This window comes from Acipenser ruthenus, chromosome 5, assembly GCF_902713425.1.
Source record: "Acipenser ruthenus chromosome 5, fAciRut3.2 maternal haplotype, whole genome shotgun sequence".
NCBI lineage: Eukaryota > Metazoa > Chordata > Actinopteri > Acipenseriformes > Acipenseridae > Acipenser > Acipenser ruthenus.
In genome coordinates this window covers 73,406,501-73,428,529 of record NC_081193.1, presented here as the reverse complement: position 1 = coordinate 73,428,529, position 22,029 = coordinate 73,406,501, and the positions used below count along the sequence as shown (strand labels likewise).

The 22,029-nt window shown below is 36.5% G+C and overlaps 1 protein-coding gene across 6 annotated transcripts in view; it reads left to right on the top strand.

Moving 5' to 3' along the window:
• LOC117403121 (spectrin beta chain, non-erythrocytic 1) overlaps window positions 1-22,029 on the top strand; it is a 106,003-nt gene that overhangs the window by 37,089 nt on the left and 46,885 nt on the right. Inside the window, exon 1 of one of the 6 annotated variants that reach the window (XM_034005132.3) lies at window positions 6,758-7,377. The exons of the other annotated variants lie outside the window; for them this stretch is intronic. Within the exon in view, the coding sequence (XP_033861023.3) occupies window positions 7,215-7,377 (163 nt within the window). The 5' untranslated portion in view covers window positions 6,758-7,214. Of the gene's footprint in view, window positions 1-6,757; window positions 7,378-22,029 lie in introns of those variants that run through there. 6 annotated transcript variants of the gene reach the window in all.

Sequence of the window (22,029 nt, the reverse complement as noted above, 5' to 3'; positions counted from 1 at the left end):
AGTTCAAGTTAAACATTGTTTTGTTTATTCCCAAAATAAACAGTGCATAAAGACACTGCATTTTATTTATTTATTACATTTTTTTCCATTCCTTTTTTTCATTGCATTTTTTTTGCAGTAAACAGTGGCCATAGACACGTTTTCATAAAGTAATAACATGAGGTTTACTTGTGCCTTTTTTGAAGGGGCGAAAATTCCACATAACAAAGTTGCAACAAAATTATATATTGTATATAATTTATAAAAACTAAAATCACTACACAGTTAGTTGCATGTGGTGTGCTGTTTTAATTACATCTTTTGGTAGCGGTGCTGTGTTCTTTGAACCATGGTTTGTAGAACATCTTGATAGTAATAACAACTCAACCACTGTCTTGGGAAATATGGGAAGCTTTAGCCCAAAGCTTAACCAAGCCAAATCCAGTGTGTTTTTTTTTCTTTAGCAGTTTTATTTTCAGAGCTGCTCGTGATTAAATTCAGAGGTGGTCCAACTTGTAAGAATCATATATACATGGGTTATAATAAGATCTTCTATTCAGTTGTTTGTTTCTGAAAATGGGATTATTGGGTCACATTTTAGATGGAATGTGGGCCTTATGTAAACCATTCATAACTGACTATTTAATATGTAAATACAGAGCTTCCTCATTGTAAGGAAACAAGGCTCAAGGCTCCTACTTGCCCCATGCCATTACTCTAGTACTTGTATTCTCGTTATAAGGCCGAACACAAATGGCACAGTTTCGTAAGGCTCCCGACAACCTCGTTATAAAGCGGGAGCACAGTAATAATTGATTTAAATTATTGTGCAGTGAGTAGTTTAGCCCAAATTGTTAGCCCAAGTGCTCTTTGCTGAGATCTTGAAGCTTGGAAATCGTTGAGCTTTTTTCACCAACAGAAACTCATTTGGAATTTATTTTTTTTGTTTTCAAATAAAGATAAAACTGATTTGTGCTGCCCAGAATAAAGGGGCGAGACTGATTACTTGTAATTGAGACCTTTTGTCTTTTTAAAGCAAGGAGAACTGGAACAAGGTAATTTTTTTGTATTTATTAAAGAGAATTCTTTCACCATCTTGAACATTTTTCTTCATGTGATCTGATGCACGTGGCTGAAGACATCATAGGATTCCTGGCTTCAATTATATAATAAACCACATGAGACTTAAATAAATCTGAAAAAGTGAGGTCTTTATCCGGTGGTTGTCCACAGAACCCTGTGAACAGGTTAGATTTATTGTAGTTGTGCTCATAGGGCTGTTTTTACAGATTCTCAGTCGAGGAGAACATTCCTGTTACAGCTTTCATATTTACACAGTGTGCTTGAAACAATCACCTGGAATGTCAGAGTGGCCATTGAGGATGGATGCTATCGGGACGTATTTGAGTTAAAAATGGCAGGAAGTCCTGTGTGTTTTTATATTAATTTTATATTATTTCTTATATTTTAGAGGAGGGGGGAGCCAGCCACACATGCACTGTTTCAACAAGACCACATTTTGTATCGCCTCTGAAAGCATGTTTTTAAAGCAGAAGCCAAGACTGTAATATGACAATACAATAAATAGGGTGACCATACTGTTTTGATTTTGGCATCAATACACATAACTATTTGAAATTCTTCAGGAGTGATTATAATGCAGTTAAACAGACACTTATTTTTATTTGTTTCTCTCAGCGGTTGGGTAACAGATGCTAATGCCAGTACTCATTGTAAAAATTACATTTGAACCTTTTTAGTAAGAAACTACATTAGATATTATTGGTTTATCCACTGTAGTATTTTAAAAACATAATTTGCTATGTCTTCAAAATACTGATAAGATTTGAATTTGACTATTCAAATAATGAATATTGTAACATATTTACTAAGAATACACATTTATGAACAGTATGATTCATTGTTTTTTATTTGCTTACTGTATAACCACATTATACATTAAAACTGAAAAAATATTTTTCAAAAGGTACATTAGCAATTATTTTAAACGCTGTATCACCTGTTATACCAGTTGAAATATGTTTTTAAAACAAGTCATGACAGTTACTTGAACTCTCTAGAAAATAGGGTTAGCGAGTAAACTAAACTTTGATTGATTGAAAACTGTATTTATTTATTTGGTTAAACAATTCTCTACAAGCCCATAGGAAAATAGCACTGTAGGTCAATTACTATTAATAGGTAATTTGTTAAATGTTTTTTTTTTTTCTTCTGCCTACATACATCTATCCATACATACATGCATACATACATACATACATACCTGCCTCCCTCAAGCTGATTCTTCTATTAATAAATGAATGTGAATTTAGAAGTACTTCAGCAGCAATGTCAGTAGTCAGTGAAGTGAATATCATATTGATGCTCAGTGATTTAAATAATGCATAAGAAGCAAGCCTGATGAAATGCATGTAAGAAAACAGCTTGCGTTTACCTGATAGCAAGGGAAATGTAAAACCAGGGACTAATTTAAAAAAACCTGCCCGTGTTTTCAGTGTGCATTTAATCCCATAGAAACTACTGTATCAGGTTCCCAAATGTTCAAAAATAACAATGCAAGGATGTAAAACATGTTCATTGTAAAAGTATTTAGTGGAGGAATATAATTGACACATTTTGAATTTCTTTCATGTTTATAGTTTAGTTACAGTAGTTGTGGATGTAACTATATAATGGTGTTTGCCTCAGTCTTGTGTCTTTTAATATATACTGTGTAGGCTAACATCTGCATTTCATTAACTGAAGTATTTATGTAGTATTTTACAAAAAGAGCTCATACATAAACATACAAGTATGTGCTGGATTTAATGGTTGATTGTAAGCCAGCAGGATTTGCATTCATTTTAGTGCGTGGTGTGTTTTTTGTTTTGGTTTCATTCATTTTTCTATTCTTGCATGTATACATGCTACACCAAACCCAGAGTTTGAAAAGTTAGTTTGGAAGTTGGCCTCCAGTTTTCCTTAGAAGCACAATCTATGAAAAGTTTGTCTTCCTCTATACACATGCATCAACCATCAACAATTGCTTTCTAATATTTAAGTTTTGTTCTTTAGATTGAGAGCATGCTTCTTGATATGCTCCGCTTATAAATATGAAGTGAAGAATTATAACATGTATCATATAGTTTCCTAAAAAACCTATATATAATTGAATAACTGGTGACCCAGAATACAAATAGTGCATCAAGCTGTGGACTTTTTTTCTATATTTTAAAAGAGCATATATTCACACAGGACACTGATTTGGCCTGCTATTTATTTATTTATTTATTTATTATTTTACTTTTTTTACTTTTTTTTTTAAATTATACTTTTGTTGCGACACTACCTTTCACACTAGTGGCGACAGTGATGTGTCATACTACACATTAGCTTGTTGCATCACGTCTGGTGTGAATAGGCCTTAAGCCTAAAATCACAGTATATATTATTTGACATGACAGGCAAGGAGAAATACTGTAGTTCAGTACAAAGTAGGTCTAAAAATTGGGTTAACTTGGCCCCTCCTTTTTTTTTGTAGATATTTTTATTTACAGTATACGTTTGATTCCCTCATTCCAACTTGGCTGTCTCCGTGACTGCAGTATATGAAAATGGGAGGTGCATGTATAGAATCATTATAACCTTGGTGATATTTCTGATCTGACTTCTCGAAAGACCCGTGCATAAGCTAACTAGAATGTGTCTAATGATTTACTTGCCGTATTGTAAAAATGTGATCCAAAAATAACAGAAGATGAGGTAAATCACACTTGCCTGGGCAGTGTACTGGAACACCATTGACACATTCTACAAGGCCAGTAAAAAGCTTTAATGATTAAGGCCTGTTTTGACATTGAAATCTTTTCTGAGTCTCTCCTCCGCACGCCAAAAATAATACAATATTTTCTAATGGGTTTGAATAAATTAAATCAAATATACTGTATATACTTAGGTTTTTTTTTTTTTTTATAATTTGTATTTTATTTAGGAATACAGAAACAAGACTCCTTTTGAAAACAGGTCATCTGTTTAACTAAGGAGTTTGTACAAAATGTTTATCAAGTATGAGCAAAACATTGCTGTGATAATTATCACAATCACTTCTGGAACACATCGAATGCCAGCAGGGAGACTGCACAATTGTCTCCATTCTAACAGTGCTCCATTAGTAAAAAAAAACAAAAAAACACAAGGCTAATATCTGCAGAAAAGCTTTGTCTCTATATTTTGGTTGACCCTTGTCATAGTTGGTTCCTTGGTCTGCAGTTTTGGGGTTAGCCAGCTGAACTATTGCAATGCCCATTACCAATCCTAAGCTTCTGAGGCTAAATCAGTATTTTTCAAAAAACAAAACTGTTTTGTATTAACCTAACCCATAACATAGTAACTCTCCTCTGTGGTTCGACATTAACCTCTACTTTTGAAAGTTCTGTTCAGCCCTCTGGTTGGAACCCATCACATTGTATTGGATACAATGCATTATACAATAGTCAGCATCCATCACATGTGCCATAACAACCAATCATATTTATTGTTACCTGAACAGCTCAAGCAGACAGGTTACAGAGATGTAAGACATGGCAATGGAAAGCGACCTGGCATCAGTTAATGTATACCTGTTTTTAGATAATGTTTTTGGAGGTGAGACAATTATCCTTTCAGCAACACAGATAGTTTGTCTGAGTGGGGTACAATGTGTAACAAATGACCACATCTGCCAGGAAACAAATAAATAGTTCAGTGTCCTGGTTCATCTTGACCCAGTAATAAGTGTCCCACAAAACAGCATCTTTCTGATGCATAGAAGATGCATTTACATTTTGCTGTCTGGCTACCTTTAATTTGCCTTGGATTGATAACTTCCACAGCTTCCCTACTGAGTAGAAAAATACCCTCGGGGAAAGATGCGCATGGTATGTGACTACAATAGGCATCCAAGCAAATGGCCGTCCTTTACACAAGGGGTTGTTGCAGCTTAGAAACGCTAAAATAAATACTATTTTTGAAAGGCTAAATGCCCAAACCCCAACTATAGACAAGAACGAGAATGGTTGGAAGCCACACGAATTGGATTATCTGAACTTGCACAAGGGGTTCAGCAATTCAGCAACAGGGCCTGCGTATTTCTCAATTTTATCAATGATTTAAAACCCACACAGTGCTGTTGAAGATATCATGGATGTTATTATTATTATTATTATTTATTTCTTAGCTGACGCCCTTATCCAGGGTGACTTACAATTGTTACAAGATATCACATTATTTTTACATACAATTACCCATTTGTACAGTTGGGTTTTTACTGGAGCAATCTAGGTAAAGTACCTTGCTCAAGGGTACCGCAGCAGTGTCCCCACCGGGGACTGAACCCACGACCCTCCAGTCAAGAGTCCAGAGCCCTAACCACTACTCCACACTGCTGCCCTATACTCCACACTGCTGCCTAGTTAAGATGCATAACATTAACTAATATGCTTTCTCTACTGAGTTTGAAACAGAACTTTAGTGTTGACGGCTACATTATTTTAAATCGTGACCAAGTGAAGCATGATTGCCTTTATTGTTTTATTGCTTTATCGTACATGTATGCAGTTTAGCGTGCATCGTAGTGGAGAAGGTGAGAGGGGAGGAGGGGAGGGGGGAGGAGGGGAGGAGTACAAGCATGGGAAACTTTTATCCTGGGAATGTCTCAATCCCACAGGATGTGATTCACCCACAAGGTATGGTACACTAAAAAAGGAACTCAGACATAATAAGAAAATCCACACAACAGCGTTTTTTTTTGTTTTGTTTTTATTTCTGTTTTTATCAGCTTCTGTTGTCAAACCAAGTTCTTCAGAAGCCTAAACATTTAAGCAAATACTTCGGTGTTTTATAATTCTTTTTTATATTGCACAAGATTTTTTTCAGCTTCAAGCTGATTTTTATCATTGTATAGTTTGTGAAAATAAATTAAATAGGTATGTTAGTAGATGGGACTTTGTTTTTTGTATAATTTATCTTTTGTTTTAAACAAGTCCTCTAAATGCTTCACAGACTGTTAGAATCAACTTTGTTAAATATAAATTGTCAACATTTATAACTGATGTCTCTTTAGCATGCTTCTGTATGTAAGTGTTTTCATAATTATACAAATAATAGTAATGCAAAACAATAACAAATAATAATAAAACACTTATAACTTATCAGTAATGATCTCAAGACACAATAAAACCAAAGAATTAAGATACACAAATAAATCAGATAAACATTACGTTAATCGTAAAAGTAAAATTGTATATGAATAAAATGCAGATTACACACATACAATATGTGAAACCTTTGAGGTAAAACTACAGCTTCTGCCGAGGACACAGAGGGAAGAGCGCTTGTATTCTTGTGATAGTAATCTGAGACTTTTCAGTTACATGAGGCTCTTAACAAGAGCTTTTAATTCCACCAGTTTTGTATGAGGAGAAACCATTAATTTCAGCCAGTACATATTTCGGCTGCATGTTTCTCTGCACAGAGAAAATACCTTCTCAGTTTCTTTAGCTCTTTATTTGTGGACAAAAGACAGATTTAGATAAAAGGTAAAAGGGCACTACAAAAAGTGTGTTTTCTTGTTTGTTTCTATAATAATCCAAGGAAGTGGTGGACATCCTGGCGAACCCCTCCTTCCAAACATGGTATAGCCCACCTCCTCCTCCCCTTATGGTAATGAAGCAGTGACATCACCACTAAATACATAGTGACTTGCTACTGATTAAATTACAACCCCAACTGAAAAAAAAAAGGTTTGTGAAAGGTGTGCTGTGTTTCAAGGGATTTTGTTTTGAAGGGACGGTTGTGCGCTTACTTGCCTGGCAGGGTTTGGTAACATCGTGGATACAGAGAAGCTTTTTAGCTTCAACTCTTGTTGTTTGAATGGGAGAAGGACACAGAGCAATCATGCTGGTCTGCTGCTGAGGAGGCTGGACCCGTTACACACAGGCTACCATCAGCCTACACTGCACTTTGTTTTGTTTCTTCAGCTTTGTACTGGACTGGCTGGTTCCAGCTTTTCTCCTTTCTTCTGTTTTACTACTACTGTTTAATTCGAGTTGTTTTTTTGTTTTGTTTGTTTTTTTTGTTTGTTTGTTTGTTTTGGGAGGCCTGAAAACTGTGCAGTGCATTGCATTGCATTGCATTGCATTGCTTCTGTCCCCTTTTTGTGTTTAAGGCATTTTAATTGATTACTTATTTGGAAGCAAATGGAATTACAGAGGGCATCCAGCATGCCTGGACACTTATCCCCTGGATTTAGCCCCAGCCCCAGCCCCAGCCTTAGCCCTAGCCCTAGCCCTGGACCTGGCTTCACAGCTCAGGTACCATTCAATTACAACCAGCTGGAAGGAAGATTTAAACAGTTGCAAGGTAAGATCTGGAAGGTTTTTGGTTATGTATAGTTAGTACTGTTGCTGTGCTGTTATTGTGAGAAACAATGTTGGTGCCTGGCACTGTGCATGGTCAAAGAATCTGTCCATCTTAATCTGAACCTATTTGATATATATATATATATATATATATATATATATATATATATATATATATAAAATTTGTTTTTTATGTTTGGAGAAAGAGATTACTGGTTCAAAACACTACCTAATTCTGAAAAAATCAGATTAGAGAAATGACAGAAGTGTAATATTGGTCTGTACAATATTAATCAGCTTTGGCACAACATTTCAGTTACTGAAATAAACTCGGGATTAAAAATATTCGTAGCTTGAATTGCGTCATCTACAGAGTCATGCATTCAAACAGTTTTAAGATTGAATTTCAAACATTCCCTCCCTTTAAACTGCAAACGTGATAACTGGATCCTAATTGCTTATTCATAGAGAACAATGGAAGGGGAAAGGTGGGAGTGGTCGTTTGTCCTGGTCCCTTCAGTAAATTAGAAATGTTAAGGTGCCACGTAATCTTTTGAGATCTAGATGTTGTTTTTTTGTGCACATTGGACCATGAACCCCATAGCTGCCCCTTTTTGAAATATCTCGCTCTGGCACATAAATTATAAACTTTTGGTGCTTGTAGCTTTGAAATTCCTTGGAAGAACCATAAACCCAGAGGGAGGAATTTTTCAAAACAATTGAGATGCTTTAGAGTGCCAAGTATCATTATTGTTCTTTCTCTTAGAAACAAAACACTCAAGTCACAGTAAATGTAAGCATATACATTTACAGCCCCCTCCCCATCACCCAACCATCGTCATGACTACAGGGAGTTTTTACAATGATTTAAAATAACGTGTCAAGTACTTCATATTTAGCTAAATCCTAGTTTTAATAAAAAGTCAGTAAACCTATGGCAGACCTGAATAGCAATTACTCAAGAAGTATATGGAATTAGAATAAATTTAATGATTGATTGTGAGCAAACAAGAATTTAACCCACTAAATGAGTTGCATATTTTTTTCAACATTTCCCATACATCTGCAGATGAGGGCTTAGAAGTGGTGGAATATAATGTGACATTGTAAATGTAATATTAAAATGGGATGAGTTACAAAAATCTAAGACTGTACCGCATTTTTTAAGCTTTTTTCATAAGTAGGCTATATATATATATATATATATATATATATATATATATATATATATATATATATATATATATATATATAAATAATTTATTTATTTTATTTAATTAAAAAAAAAAATATATATATATTTCAGTTCCCTTTTACTATAGGTTTATTACAAGGCTTGTGTTGTGAAAACCACAATCTGTTGTTTGATAATAAACTGATCGTGATATACCACATGTTTAGCCACTGTTTAGTAGAGCTCCGCAAGAAGAACATTAGGAAAGCAAAACACAAAGAGGAATTCAATCTGTAAATTAAAGATTTAAAATGTTTAAAATAACAACAAAGGCACGGTTTACCAGTTTCCAATTGCAGTATTTCCTTGGTAGTTACCTTGTTTGTGCAGTACTGGTCTGCTACCAGACACTAAAGTCAGTTTCTATTGCTTAAGTATGTATTTAGATTACTGTATAACATTTTAGGAACCAGGCACACCCCTAAAATAATTAAGAGTGTAATGAAGATGTGTAGGAAATAGCAATGCAGCGACCACAGCCACACAAGTAGCTGCTAATAATATGGCAGTTTGCATTCATCTCCAGTGGGCAATAAAAAAAAAAAAAAGTTAAGACCTTGCATCGATTTCATACATTTGCTTGTTATGGTGCCAGGTGTTGCAATGCCCCTGCAGAACCCCACCCTTGTAATGAAGCAAATTACAAAACTACTGTAGCTCAGTGTGAGGACGTACTTTGCCCTCCTGTCTACTCTGTACAAAAGAAGATCGCAAACATTCTCCATTGTGCCTTTTTCTAGTTCTAAGGACAATACGATTATAGGAAGATTAATAGAAAGGTGTGCTACTTTTTACATTAGTACGTAAAATGGCTCTCTTAAAATAACGAGGTGTTTTAGTTGTGTAAGAGGAGAAGGTCTGGCAATTGTGCTGACTTGTACAATGCTCAGTAATGGACTTCAGAAACAGCTATCCAATTACAGCATGCAGTCACTTCCTGCAGAACTTTGGATATAGTCATGCACTTTAAATTGCCACTAATCAATTTAAATGGAATTTCTATTTTTTTCAAAACTTTTTTAAATCAGTGGTTTGTTTTGATTACAGAAAAACGGCAATATGCGATTGTAAGAAATATATGATTGCACAGGATATGAATATACTGTTAAGTGTCACAGTACTTTGGGGTTGGGGGGTGGGGTATCTAATTCTGCTTTTCACTGAAATAAGATGCTTTTTGTACTGTACCTGCAGTTCCCTTTTCACTCTATCCACGCAGGAGATGGAGTGAATCGGTATGAGACAATAGCATTTCCCAGTGTAGAACAGCCCCTTTATGTAGTTAAAATACTTCTGCATTTATTTTACTGTACCTCAAATGGTGCAGTACTGAATTTATACTGCTTAATAGACTGTAGCCATCCCTATAGGAGACAGAACTTTCTTGTTAAAATACGTTCCACTGGGTTTTGTCATTTTTAAAGAAATCCCACCAGACATTATAACAAAAAACTACTCTTAAAATGGTTTATTTTATTTGCTTTTTTCCCCCCTTAATTAGGAAAGGGTATATGCAGTAACCCTTACAGTGTGTTAAAGGGGAACTGTACTCAAAATTACAAGGCTCTCAAAATGCTCTGTATACATAAGAAATGTGTATCGCTGCGCCAAGTCCAGCGTTTTGGCCAGTATTTCCATTTTTTTGTCAGCTTTCTGGGTCAGCTGGAAATGCAGGCCGCCGCCACCATATTGGAACCTTTCTGGCGCCGCTGTCACGTCATATCGTTGTCGGAATGCAAAGCGTTTGGGTGCAAAAATGACAAAAGGAAAAGCAGTCACAAAAAGTATTTGTCTGCCTAAGCCTTCAAACCAACAAAGGGCGACCATAACAAAACAATGGCTACATAATATAGGAACAGGACATACGCTCAATAGAATACTATGTGTGACTATAGAGCGAGTCAACAACAGGATGTCACACAAAGCACGACGGAAGAGAGCTCAATACATTCAATGTTAATTTGTTTTAATGGTTTTTATACGACATACTGTTCAAGGGGAGGCTGAAAATGCGTCAAAGCTTTAGTTAACGTGTTTTCTATTGAAATGGTTATATATTAATTTGCATTATAGTTCCCCTTTTAAAGGATGTTCTGTGTTCACTGAAGGACTTGGTACAGGAACTTTAATTCCCAAAGTGTGACATGCAGTTGGACCACTGAGTATTGGTAAATGTGGTATACAAAATATATTCGCTGAGTGGCAACGCTTTACATTTAGTTTATTAACATTATAAAGAATATTGAATTGAGTGTTCTATCAATGAACCCTACCCTATAACACAATTGATACCATCTATAAGCAAAGGTGTCAGATGTTCTTTGCTTGGTTCCCATTAGATGGTAGCACTGGTTTCTTGGCCTTTTACCAAATGGTAATCTCGCTATACCTATATTTTACCAAATCACATGTTTCTAAATCCTACATTAAAAAAAATAAATAAATAAATAATGATGTTGATGTGAAAAAGTAAGCAAGTAAATATATATTACTTTTTTTTTTTTTTTTTTTTAATGCCATTAAAAGTTGTCTTCCTGATGAGAAAATGCCTTAAATCATTAATGAGTTAAATGCATTTCTGGATGTGAACTTGGTTTGTCCCATGACAGAGCAGAATGTTTGTTTAGATCTTATTGGATTTTGTTTGGTCTCATGGAATGTGACCAGTTTTGCCCAGAACCACATCATGTCCCCTTTCATTCGAAGACCATGAGTGCATGGGATGAGTAAAACTCACTCAACCATGTGACTTCTGAATTGGACACAGAGGTCATGATGGTAGGCGAGTCCTCAAAACACAGATGACTGTACATGTAGAGCTTTGTGAAAGAGGGAGCTACTGTAGCCATACTACAGTTAACCAGCCTCCCTAGCTATTCTGAATGGCCCACTGTTTTGCTGGGGAGAAGAAATGTTGAAAACTGAAGGGGCCTTTCATTGCAAGGGGAGCAGAAATTTTACACTTCATTTATTTATCTCCAGCAGCTTATTACCAAAAGTATTTTAATCAGATATTTTTTGTTCAAGATTACTGTACAGTGTGTAACTGAAAATTCAAGAAGACCTTCTAATTTGTTTATAGCATTTTTTATGTTGGTGCGTGTTGAATGGTACCCAAAGGGATTCAAAACACTCTTCATGCATTCATGAGAGTGAAATACAAAAAAAAATATCTAACATGATGGGGAAAGTCCTCTGTTTCATTATATTCAGATTCAATAAGCACAGAGTAATTTAAACTGAAACCCCCCTTTTGCATCCAACATTATTCCCACTGGATGCATTGGCACAATAGAAGCCAGGGAAAGACCAGTGTGTTCCAGAATAAAATGTGCTGATTTTGCCCATGGCTGCCTAGAATTAGAGAAGTTATATATCAACACATTGAAAAGACAGCGATGCATACTATATCGCTCATCATTGGTTTTGAATTGAACCACTCAAAACCTGACTGATTTTAAAATCAGTCAACTCATCTCACAGGAAGGAAAGCGTCTGATCAGCCTGGGGCCACTCCTTAGGAAACATGTTGTTTGCCTGGTATTACAAAGACTACTACAAGAAACATACAGCCATGAGATGTCAAACTGGGGAGTGGGAGGGACTCATGGCTGTACATTGTTTTATAGCAAGGCTAATAGGCATATACTGTACATCTATTTGATTATCGGCTGAATTGAAAACACAGATTTATGAGTGCAGCACTACAGCTGTTAATTTAAAGGTGATTCTTAGTTTTACACATCTACTGTCTGTAAACTATCAAAATAAGCAGGAGACATGTTGGAAAGGCTGATGGAAAGGTACAGAGACATTTTGTACTTGTGCTGCCTATCCTCAAACAAAACTCACAGCTAGGAATATGTCCTACTGAAGTCCAAGGCCAGCTAATAAAGGCACTATTAAGTCCAGGCTGTGAATTAGCCTCAAGTATAGGGCTTGGCTAATCGGTTAAGTGTTTTAATTGGAGAGGGTTCATGTTGAAGCTTTTCTTCAACTCCTGGTTAATTCACACACAGACTTTTCCATGCAAGGAAGAGTGCATCCTGGCTTGATTGCGTAAGACAAATACTAATCTAAAAAGGTTTGCTCAAAGTGTGCTGTTTATTAATTTACCTACGTTTTTAAATAATATTTGGCTATGATTTATACACGGCTACTAATTATTATTATTTTTTTTTTAACATATCTTGTTGGTTCACATTGACAAAACCACCTACGTCTTCATGTACCATGATGGTTTACACTCCCTTTGTTTGTGGATCAGAGGGTGCAACTTTGCAAGGTCATGACCCCCTCTGTGATTAGCTATGCGCTTGGAGGGTGGTATAGAAATGAGTAAGCTTTTCTTGGGCGTTAGTGTGGCAGATCTGCAGGCTTCTAGCAATTTAATTCAAACAGCATCAATGTCAGTTTTTATTAAACACAGATGTCAGATATTATATGTCTTACCTTTTTGTAGCATGGCTTTTCATAATATTGCCTGTGGATAAAATGGAATGTCATAGGGTTTGGAAGTTGCACTTTTGGCCTTTTTTATAATGAAAACAAGGTGATCTCAGCATAGCTGAATTTAACACTTTAACTTTCAAGTTGTTGAAAGCTATTTCGTTGGGCCTGGCAATGCCTGGATTTGATTATTTCATCTTTTTATCCCCTCCCCCATTTACACGCCAGCTGAAGTTAAAATGTTTAGTCTGTTCTAAATAAATGGAGAATACAGCAGGCGTGGTCACAAACACTGCATTACATCAAAATGCGGGACAGTATTTCAATAAGTTCAAAGGTTGTTGTTGTTGTGTTTTTTTGTTTTTTAGACATAGTGCCTTGGTGTTGATCACTGCCTTGCACTGTCTTGGCAGTACAGTATGAGCTTGACTGTTGTCTGTGCCCAGGTTTTGTTGTACCCACCTCGGTCTCGAGGAACTTCATCACTCCCGCCTTTTTTTCAAAACACAAAAAGTTAACAGTAAAATCACAATGGTGTCCTTGTGACAGCAATGCTACTTTTATTTGAAATGCTAAAATTTGTGCTTTTGCCCCAATCAGTATCTGGCAGCAGGAGTTTTATAACCCTGTATTGAAACAACATGCAAAGTTGTCACATTTCAGGAAGCGCACTTATTGCTAGGCAAAGTTTTTAAGTTATTCTAGCCATGGCTGGTAATAGACACTGGTTCAGCACAGCAAGGGGAATAACAGTGTTTTCTAAATACCTTGGATGCATTTTCTTTAGAAAGTCCGTCTAATCCTTAACTGTATGAAATGGCTTACATATTCAGAGTCTAAATATGCTATTGGAACGTGCATTGACCTCACTTGGTATCATTTTATGACTCAAGTCCCATTTTACCATGATTGGCTGCAAGCCCGTTAGGTTCAGCACAGTTACTGTAGGTAAAGCTGCTCCTGCTTTAAACAATGTGCATTGCACTACTTTGTTATTGTGTCTTTTTTAAAGGTGATAAATGATTTAATAATCAAAAAAGCAGGTCAAATGAAAGTTTATCAATAAATATTGTACATACAATAATAATTAAAGCTCCTTGGCTTTCTTGGTTTCTTAAACTACTGATTTGTTTGGTAAATTATTAACTTGTTATGTCACATTTATTGAGTGCGTCCTAAGGCCTTTGGCTTGTATTTAACTTCAGATACAGTATTACTGTCCAATTTAACATCATTCCGTTGGGTTTTTTTGTTCCGTTCTTCTCACACTAACTGGCATTTTTAAAGTAGAAGTGAATAAACATGTGTTTGTGAAAGTGATAGTTTACTATCATTGGGATTTTCATGTTGTAGGTCTTGGTGTGTCAACATGTTGGGCAAAGCTACAGGATAAGAAGAAAATAATCTTATGCTAAAACCTGATGATCATGGCTGTTTGCCTTGTCATCATACCTCTGATGGGAATTGTAATCCTACTGTCCTATAAGGCTATTCATATAGACTTCTGTAATTCTATAATTGGTGTATTTATCTATCGGAAGACAAGAATGGAGGATTAGAGGGTTTGAGGACCTCAAAGCTCCAATTGTAACAATGTTGGGCCTTTATAGCTTGTTTGTTCTTCAACTCAGCAGCCAGCAGTGGGTATGCAGGAACTGGGGAAATGAATAATTTATTAGAAAAACATTCTTGGCGCATTCTGAGGTTGTGAGTTAATGTTGAAATGTTTGTAAGGAAGCTGCAAGGCTGTGTGGAAGTCTCAGCACAGAATGTTGTCTGTGACCTTCGCTACCTTCCATTGTTCTGATATGGATGTTTCACCTATTACATCCTGGAAACGATGGATTGTTCTGTCTCCCAGATTCCGTCTGAATAGGTGACAATGTACTCAATGTAATATAATCGTACTGTGTAAGATTTTTCCTTGGGCAGATTAATATACAAACCAGCTGGGGTTTTTTTTTTGTAGACTTTCTAAATGACGGTGCCCTTTTTAATTACAAAAATGTTCATGTTGCCTTTTATTTATAGAAATACATGTACAGTAAAAGCTGGACATTCCAAATTCCACATTGCTATAGCCATTTCACAGAAGATAATTCACATAAACAGGATCGGCATCAATTTCTGAAAATCTATTGTTGTAAACTGGGCAAGAATGTTAACCAAATTCATTGCCATGGATAGCTTGTGTGAATTTCAGTTTTTTTAAATATGTAGGCTGCATGGAAAATTTGATTTGGCATTTTGTCATTTGCAAGTTCACTGAACCTACAGGTTGTTAAACCATGGTGTGAGAAACCATACAAGGGTCATAGTAGTCTGGGGAGGTCCCTAAAGGCACAATAACTAATATAGCTACTGCTGTAAGTGCGGTACAGGAAGAACAGTGCAGTATCTTGAGGCCATGCAGTGCAGTACCTCTGTTGGGTATAGCAAAGTCCTTGACAGGGCATGGAAATTAAATGTGACCCCTATGTCAACAGCAGAAATGGGTACTTGTCACAGTTAAAAATCTACTAGTTGTTAAATGCAAGTAAGCCACAAGGCACACTGTGGTAAGATGGCGGTTTCCTGGAGATTTCAATTTGCTACCATACAGTTATTGGGTGCAGCTGTACACATAACCAGGATTTCCTACCCTGAGTAGGGTGGGGTTTGACAGTCATTTACCACCAAAGAAAACCAAAGTATGTGCGAGTTGGTGTTCTGGAGTAAACACACAAGCCAAAGGGCTATTTGGAGTAAAAAGGTTTTAGTGGAAGTAAAAATATGAACTTCTTTTTTTTTTTGCTTTACAAGGCTATTAGTTTCTAGTAGATTGTAACTGGTTCCTATGTAGTTTTTCACATAGTTTGGGCACAGAGATGGCAAATAAACTGATGGGTTAGTAAAAGGGGAAAACAACACTTTGGCCTATTTAAAGCTTTCTGGAAATGGTGAAAATAAAGTGAATGTCAAAGTAAGCGTAAATTACACTACCGGCGGTGAAAATGGATGCCCTTATTTTATTGTAATGCCCTAGAATTACAAAAATCTGATCAGAAGATGTAATTCTGTTTGTAAATAATGCTGTAGTAGTCTGTTCCAAAATGTTTTGTATAAATGCTTTCTGAAACCCATTTTCTTGGACACTGTAGAGGTGCATGCCTGTGCGCTGTGACCTGTGACCTTTAAATATTATTATTATTATTATTATTATTATTGAGGAAGATATGGTTTAATTTTTAACACAGTAATAGAAACAGTTGTTTGCCATTATTGATGTATATTTTTCATAAATATATTCATTAAATAAGTACATTTATGCTGGATGCCCACAGAGAAATAGGAACATATTATATTTTAGACGCCGCCTGTTTTACACTCCACAAAGCCTCCACAAGATATAGTTATTATAAAAAAATTACTATTACGCTTGCTGTGATGCAAAGTGCTTGCTGTGAAAGGACACATATGCCTCAAACTGCTTCAGTGCAGAGTAAGTGTTCCAACACTACTGTACAGTTCTCGCTTAACCCAAAAGGGTCAACAGAAGAGGTTAAACAGTTTGGGAGGCAGTCCAATATATTAATCCCATGTGACAGCTCAAAGGGTGCATCGCTTAAACAGCTGCTCAAATGTTTGTCGTTGGTATCAGAGAATTAGTAATCGGCTCCAGACAGATGGGCTGCAGGGCTGTGATCGGCTTGCTCTTACAGGATTTTGTGTTGGTTGACGGAGGAAGGGCCAGTTTTCCTGGATTTCATTGAAAGTCTAGATTGGGTAAACTCCTTCTCAATTGTGTTGCTTTTCTCATCCTGAGCCGGTTTTCTTGGGTTGTCAGCAATGTTTTGCTCAATGTTAATCCATTTTATACTCTTAAACAATAACACACCTCAGTTACATATCATTGTTATAGAAACATGTTTTATGAACTTCAGCAACTCCAGTGAGGAGGTGGGGGGAAGCAATGGTTTGGAAATGAACATAATTGCATACTGTATACTCACTTCTTCTGACCAGCTCCATACAATTACAAGCTTACTACTATTTATGAACTAATGCTCATTTTATAGGATCGAAGTGCATATGAATGTTATTGTAACTCACATCCTGTCTCCCCAGGAAACCCCTGGGAAAGCTGTGTTATTGATTAGTATTCAATTTGTAGCCCCATCTTGCATATATCCGTTGTTAACGCTGGAATAGACAATGAACCATTGTATAAAGACCAAGGTCATAAATACAGCTCTCAATATTCAAACCCATACTCCAGGTTTGAACCCATACACTGTCTTTACATGGCTGTGATCTCAAGGTTGTGCTGTCCTCCCTGCTTGGGAACGAGGCTGGTTATAACTTCAGATCAACCACAAGTAAAAAATGCTGTGGTATGCACGATCACTTGACATGCTGTATCTGATTTAACAAAAGAGCTAAATATAACGGCATGAAATATTGTCCCTACTTGTCAGACAATAACCCAAGTTTTAATAACCCAAATTTTCTGGAGGATTGGCAATGCCATGTGGTATTTCGCAGGCACGCCCATTCATTCATATGCAGTCGGTAACTGTCCTCTTAGTAATCATGATGCTGAAGCAGCTGCCTTGTTACAGAGTTCACACATTCTTCGTCGCTACCACAAGAAAACCAGGAAGGACCTGTGCAGGACTTGGCCCGATCCATGTTTACTTTCATGGTTTATGAAATCCTTTTATCAGTTATGTGTAGGCCCCTTTCTCTGCTCTTTTAAAAGGTCCTTTTGGAAATTCCCATTATACACCATAGCCTCAATTTTCACCATGTGGGCGTTTTTAAAAAAGACATCAAGACCAAGCCTTGCAGAGAATCCTGCTTGCATACTGTAAAAAAGATTTATGTTATGGCACTTGAAGTATTCCAGATTTTGTAACTTGGGTGATATACATGCCAAATACAGCTGCAGTTAATTTATTGTGGAAGTGGCTATAATTTTATGTTGTGTTTATACATGATCAAACCTAAGCAGTATTTTTATTTTATTTTTTTAGCTGTTGGATTCTGTTTTTATAATCGTGCCACTTTTAGAGCATGGTTAAGAATTTTTTTTTTTTTTTTAATCCTGCAGTAGAAATAAAACTTAACAATATGGTTCCTTGACCGCTGTGATATTACTTTGATAGTAATGCAAATAGTGGCAACATGAAGGTAGTTTAGATATGAAACAAGAATATTAAGCTCTTGATGGGCATGTGGTCGATTTTTAGACACTCACATGGAGATGGGAACGCTCATCTGATAAATACCAAGCATGTATAATACTTTTTATACACAGTAGCAGAGAATAGCAATAGTTTGCGTTATTCAAATAACATATCAGGAAAACAGCTAGGAATTTTCTAAACAAATAGACCCCTAGTCATTTATTTCTCTGCTCATGGCGTTTATCTACATCCCTGAAATAAAGTTGTGGTATGTCCTCTTTTTTGCTGACTGCTGCCTCTCATCCTTTTGAAATAGTCTCTCATCTTTTCAGGTAGGGCTGGGGTTTTTATTTAGATGTCAGTTCTATTACATTACATATTTGTCATAATCAATCCATCTAACTGCAATCGGCATTTAAGAAATATCTATACGTCTTGGAATGTATAATAAAGTGCACCCTCTTTTTCTTTGGGCAACTGTGCTACTGTTTGGTAACTGTGACTGTCCTATTATACATGGATAATAGGCCCCATTAAAAAAAAAAAAATAAGTAAAATAAAAAATTAAATATTGAAAGTAATTTACTGACACTTGACAATTTCTTAGGATGTGAGGATTGTCTCAAGCTAAATTTCTCAACTTGCTTAACAATCTCAGGCAGGTATGGCTAGTGAGTGGTTGGTTGTGAAGGTGTAATTCTAACACTAACTTCCAGTGCAGCTTTGCTGTATACATCAGAATTGTAAGCCTTTGAGGATTTGTATCACTGGAGCCAGTTGCTTGGTTGTTGCGGTTTCTGTCAGCGGAAATATCCTTTCTGCTGGTGCTGCAAGATAACGGTTTGATTGCATACTATCGGTAGAGTTGAAAGTGTGCTTCCTGTTTGCATGATGCACTCTGCTGGGTGCCCCTGGGGAAAATGTGTTGACATGCCCCAGGACGAATGGGACTCCACCCATATCCTCTGTTTAGGTTATAGTTCTAAAAATATATAAGGGAGGGTATTTTATGCCTTGTAGGTTTTGGTTTTACATAAAGATATATATTTTTTTGTAATTACAATTGGGCCTTTTTTGTTTTTATTTATGTTTAGAAAACGTACAAAGCTATACTAGCTTTAATGTATGCTGTACATTTAAAATAAGCAGTTCAAAACCGCACACCAAAGAAGGATGTATTTTATATGTTTTGTGTACATACAGTAAAGTAAGTAATCAAGCATACAGTACTGTTTTGAGAAACTGTAATTGGTAAAAATTGGTATTGATTTTTATTCTTTTTGCTGTAAATGAGATTCAACTCACATCTCTATACAATCCATAACTCTACAGATGCGCCATACAAGCCACATATACCCACAATAAGAATGCAGTACATCATAGATAAGGCCCTATGTAAATAGAGATTTCACGGGCTGTGCGGAAATCGTGAAATTAGCCCAATACTGTTTCACATTAACGAAATGTAAAAAAATCACATTAACGAAACTGTACAGCTCTGCTGTACTATTCGTCATACACATAGTGCTGTGCAGTGACTTTCATGTGACTAATGCAATCTAGGTGGGAAATTTAATATACAACACACTGTAAACAAGAAAATTGATGTCTCTAAAAAGGTTAAATGTGTCTGCAGCAGATCATGTAAAGCAGTATCCAGCAGGAGTTTTACACAGCGATGGAGGTAAACTCTTCTGTACGTCCTGCAACTTTACTGTAGATCACTACCGAGAATCGGCTGTTGACAGGCATTTAGATCCAAGTATTCTGAAAACCGTGAAGCATGAAACAAAGGCGTTTGTTTGCGCAAATATCCCTCTTGAAAAACTGGACAACCAAATGCTGGGTAAATTCTTCAGACTGAGTGTAGTAAATGGTGGAGTGATTCCTTCATCAGCCCAGCTGAGACATGAATACTTACCTAAAGTTGCCGAGTATCACAATCAGGAGATTATGAAATTGGTAAAACAGTCTGGTTGCATGTCAGTGGTCAATGACGAGTCGACCGATGCCCATGATCAGTATGGGTTACACATTTGTATTTGTTTTGCAACACCTAAATGGTGAACGTGCATCTGACGTACTAGAACTGAAATCTGTCCTTGCAGGTATGCTTTACCTACAGGCTGTTAATCACAACACCGTTTCACAAGCTATTGTAAAGTGCTTGAATAACTTTGACGTTGATTTTGATGATGACAGTGCATTTATCTCCTATTTTTTGTTTAAAAAAAAAAATAATAATAATCTGTACACAATTTATAAAATAGTTCTGTGTACATTCCACGAAATAGGATGCTTTACCGTGTCTGATTTCCACAGGGCATTAATCCATAGACTCAAACCTCTGCTACCCACATCAGAAGCATGTTAACTACACAATTGCTATACATAAATACACCATCAGCCATGCACATAGTTTTGAATGTTGTATGGTTTTTGACATTACAGTAGAAGAGAACTATGCTATAGAACTGCAGTACTATTGTCTTATTTTCTGTTGATAGTTTTACATCTTGGGTCACAGGTGCAGTGTGGTCTGTTGGCAGGTGCTACTATGATATTTACAGATTGATGTTATTGGTGATTAACTGCTAGAGCAGTGGTTCTTAACCTTTACCCCGCTGCGATCCATTTTTTTCAGTGTCCAAGGTCTGTGACCCCGCCCCCCGCCTTACACACACTACACCTCACTGGTCTAAGAATAGGTGTACAAATATAAAAACAGGGCAGTGCGTTCTATATATTAAACTGAAAAATCGATTAACCAGATTACAAATTAGTCATTTAAATGTGCAGTCAATCTGTGGGAAATCTGCATTTCACCAGTCCATGAATTCTCTGTGCAGTTTTTGCTTTACGAAGGTCATCTTTGTCAGCAGGCTTGAATCCAGTCTCGCACACATTAGTAGTTGGGAACGGCAACAATAGACGCAGGACTCTTCCTGAAAAAAATCGGGTTCTCATCCTAGCACTTGATCCAAAGCTGATTTAGGGGCATTCATGAAAACGGAGTATTACAGTAGCTTTGTCACTGTAAGGAAATTAGCTATGTTTTATTATTACTATATTGCAGGAATTGCACACTATTAACAATACCCAATAAAACACTGTATTAAAAGGCAAATATATGCAATGTTATCTGTAATCTGTGAACACAATTGAATGCTAGTTTTTATGTACTGTACAATGTTGTAATCAGACAGTATTGAATGTTTGTTATAATTATGTACAATAAGATTAAATGTAACAATGCAAAAGCATTAGACGCACACGCTGCAGTAGACTTGACAACCATCTAGTCGCAGCGTGAGCCCAGACTAAGTGGAGCCAAGCTCTGTAGGATTTTAACCAATCAGAGAGTTTTGATAAGGGCGCCTTACTTTCAACAGTGCCGGGGCGGTTCTCATCAGCAACAACACACAATAACGTAATATAACTAAAAACACCACATCCATCAGTAAATCAATACAGCCACTATTGAGGAGTTTGATTAACTTTTCTTGGGCATAGCCCAGGAATCTGGATGTCATAGAAGTAGCTAGTATGAGCTGCTGGATATCGAGAGCGCGTTAGGAGCTGTGTAACTGCACTGTGACACACCGGGTGGTGTTGTTGAAACTACTGAGTTGACTCCTGAACGTGTAAGTTAAGTACTGAAAACACACAAATACAAAAGCGTTAACTGAAAAATCAACACCGCTTCATTTTCACTCACTGGCAGCCTGTATCCTAGCAACCGAGCACACAGTCATCCTGCGCAATACGGCAGCAGTAAACATGACAGACTTGAATGGCATTT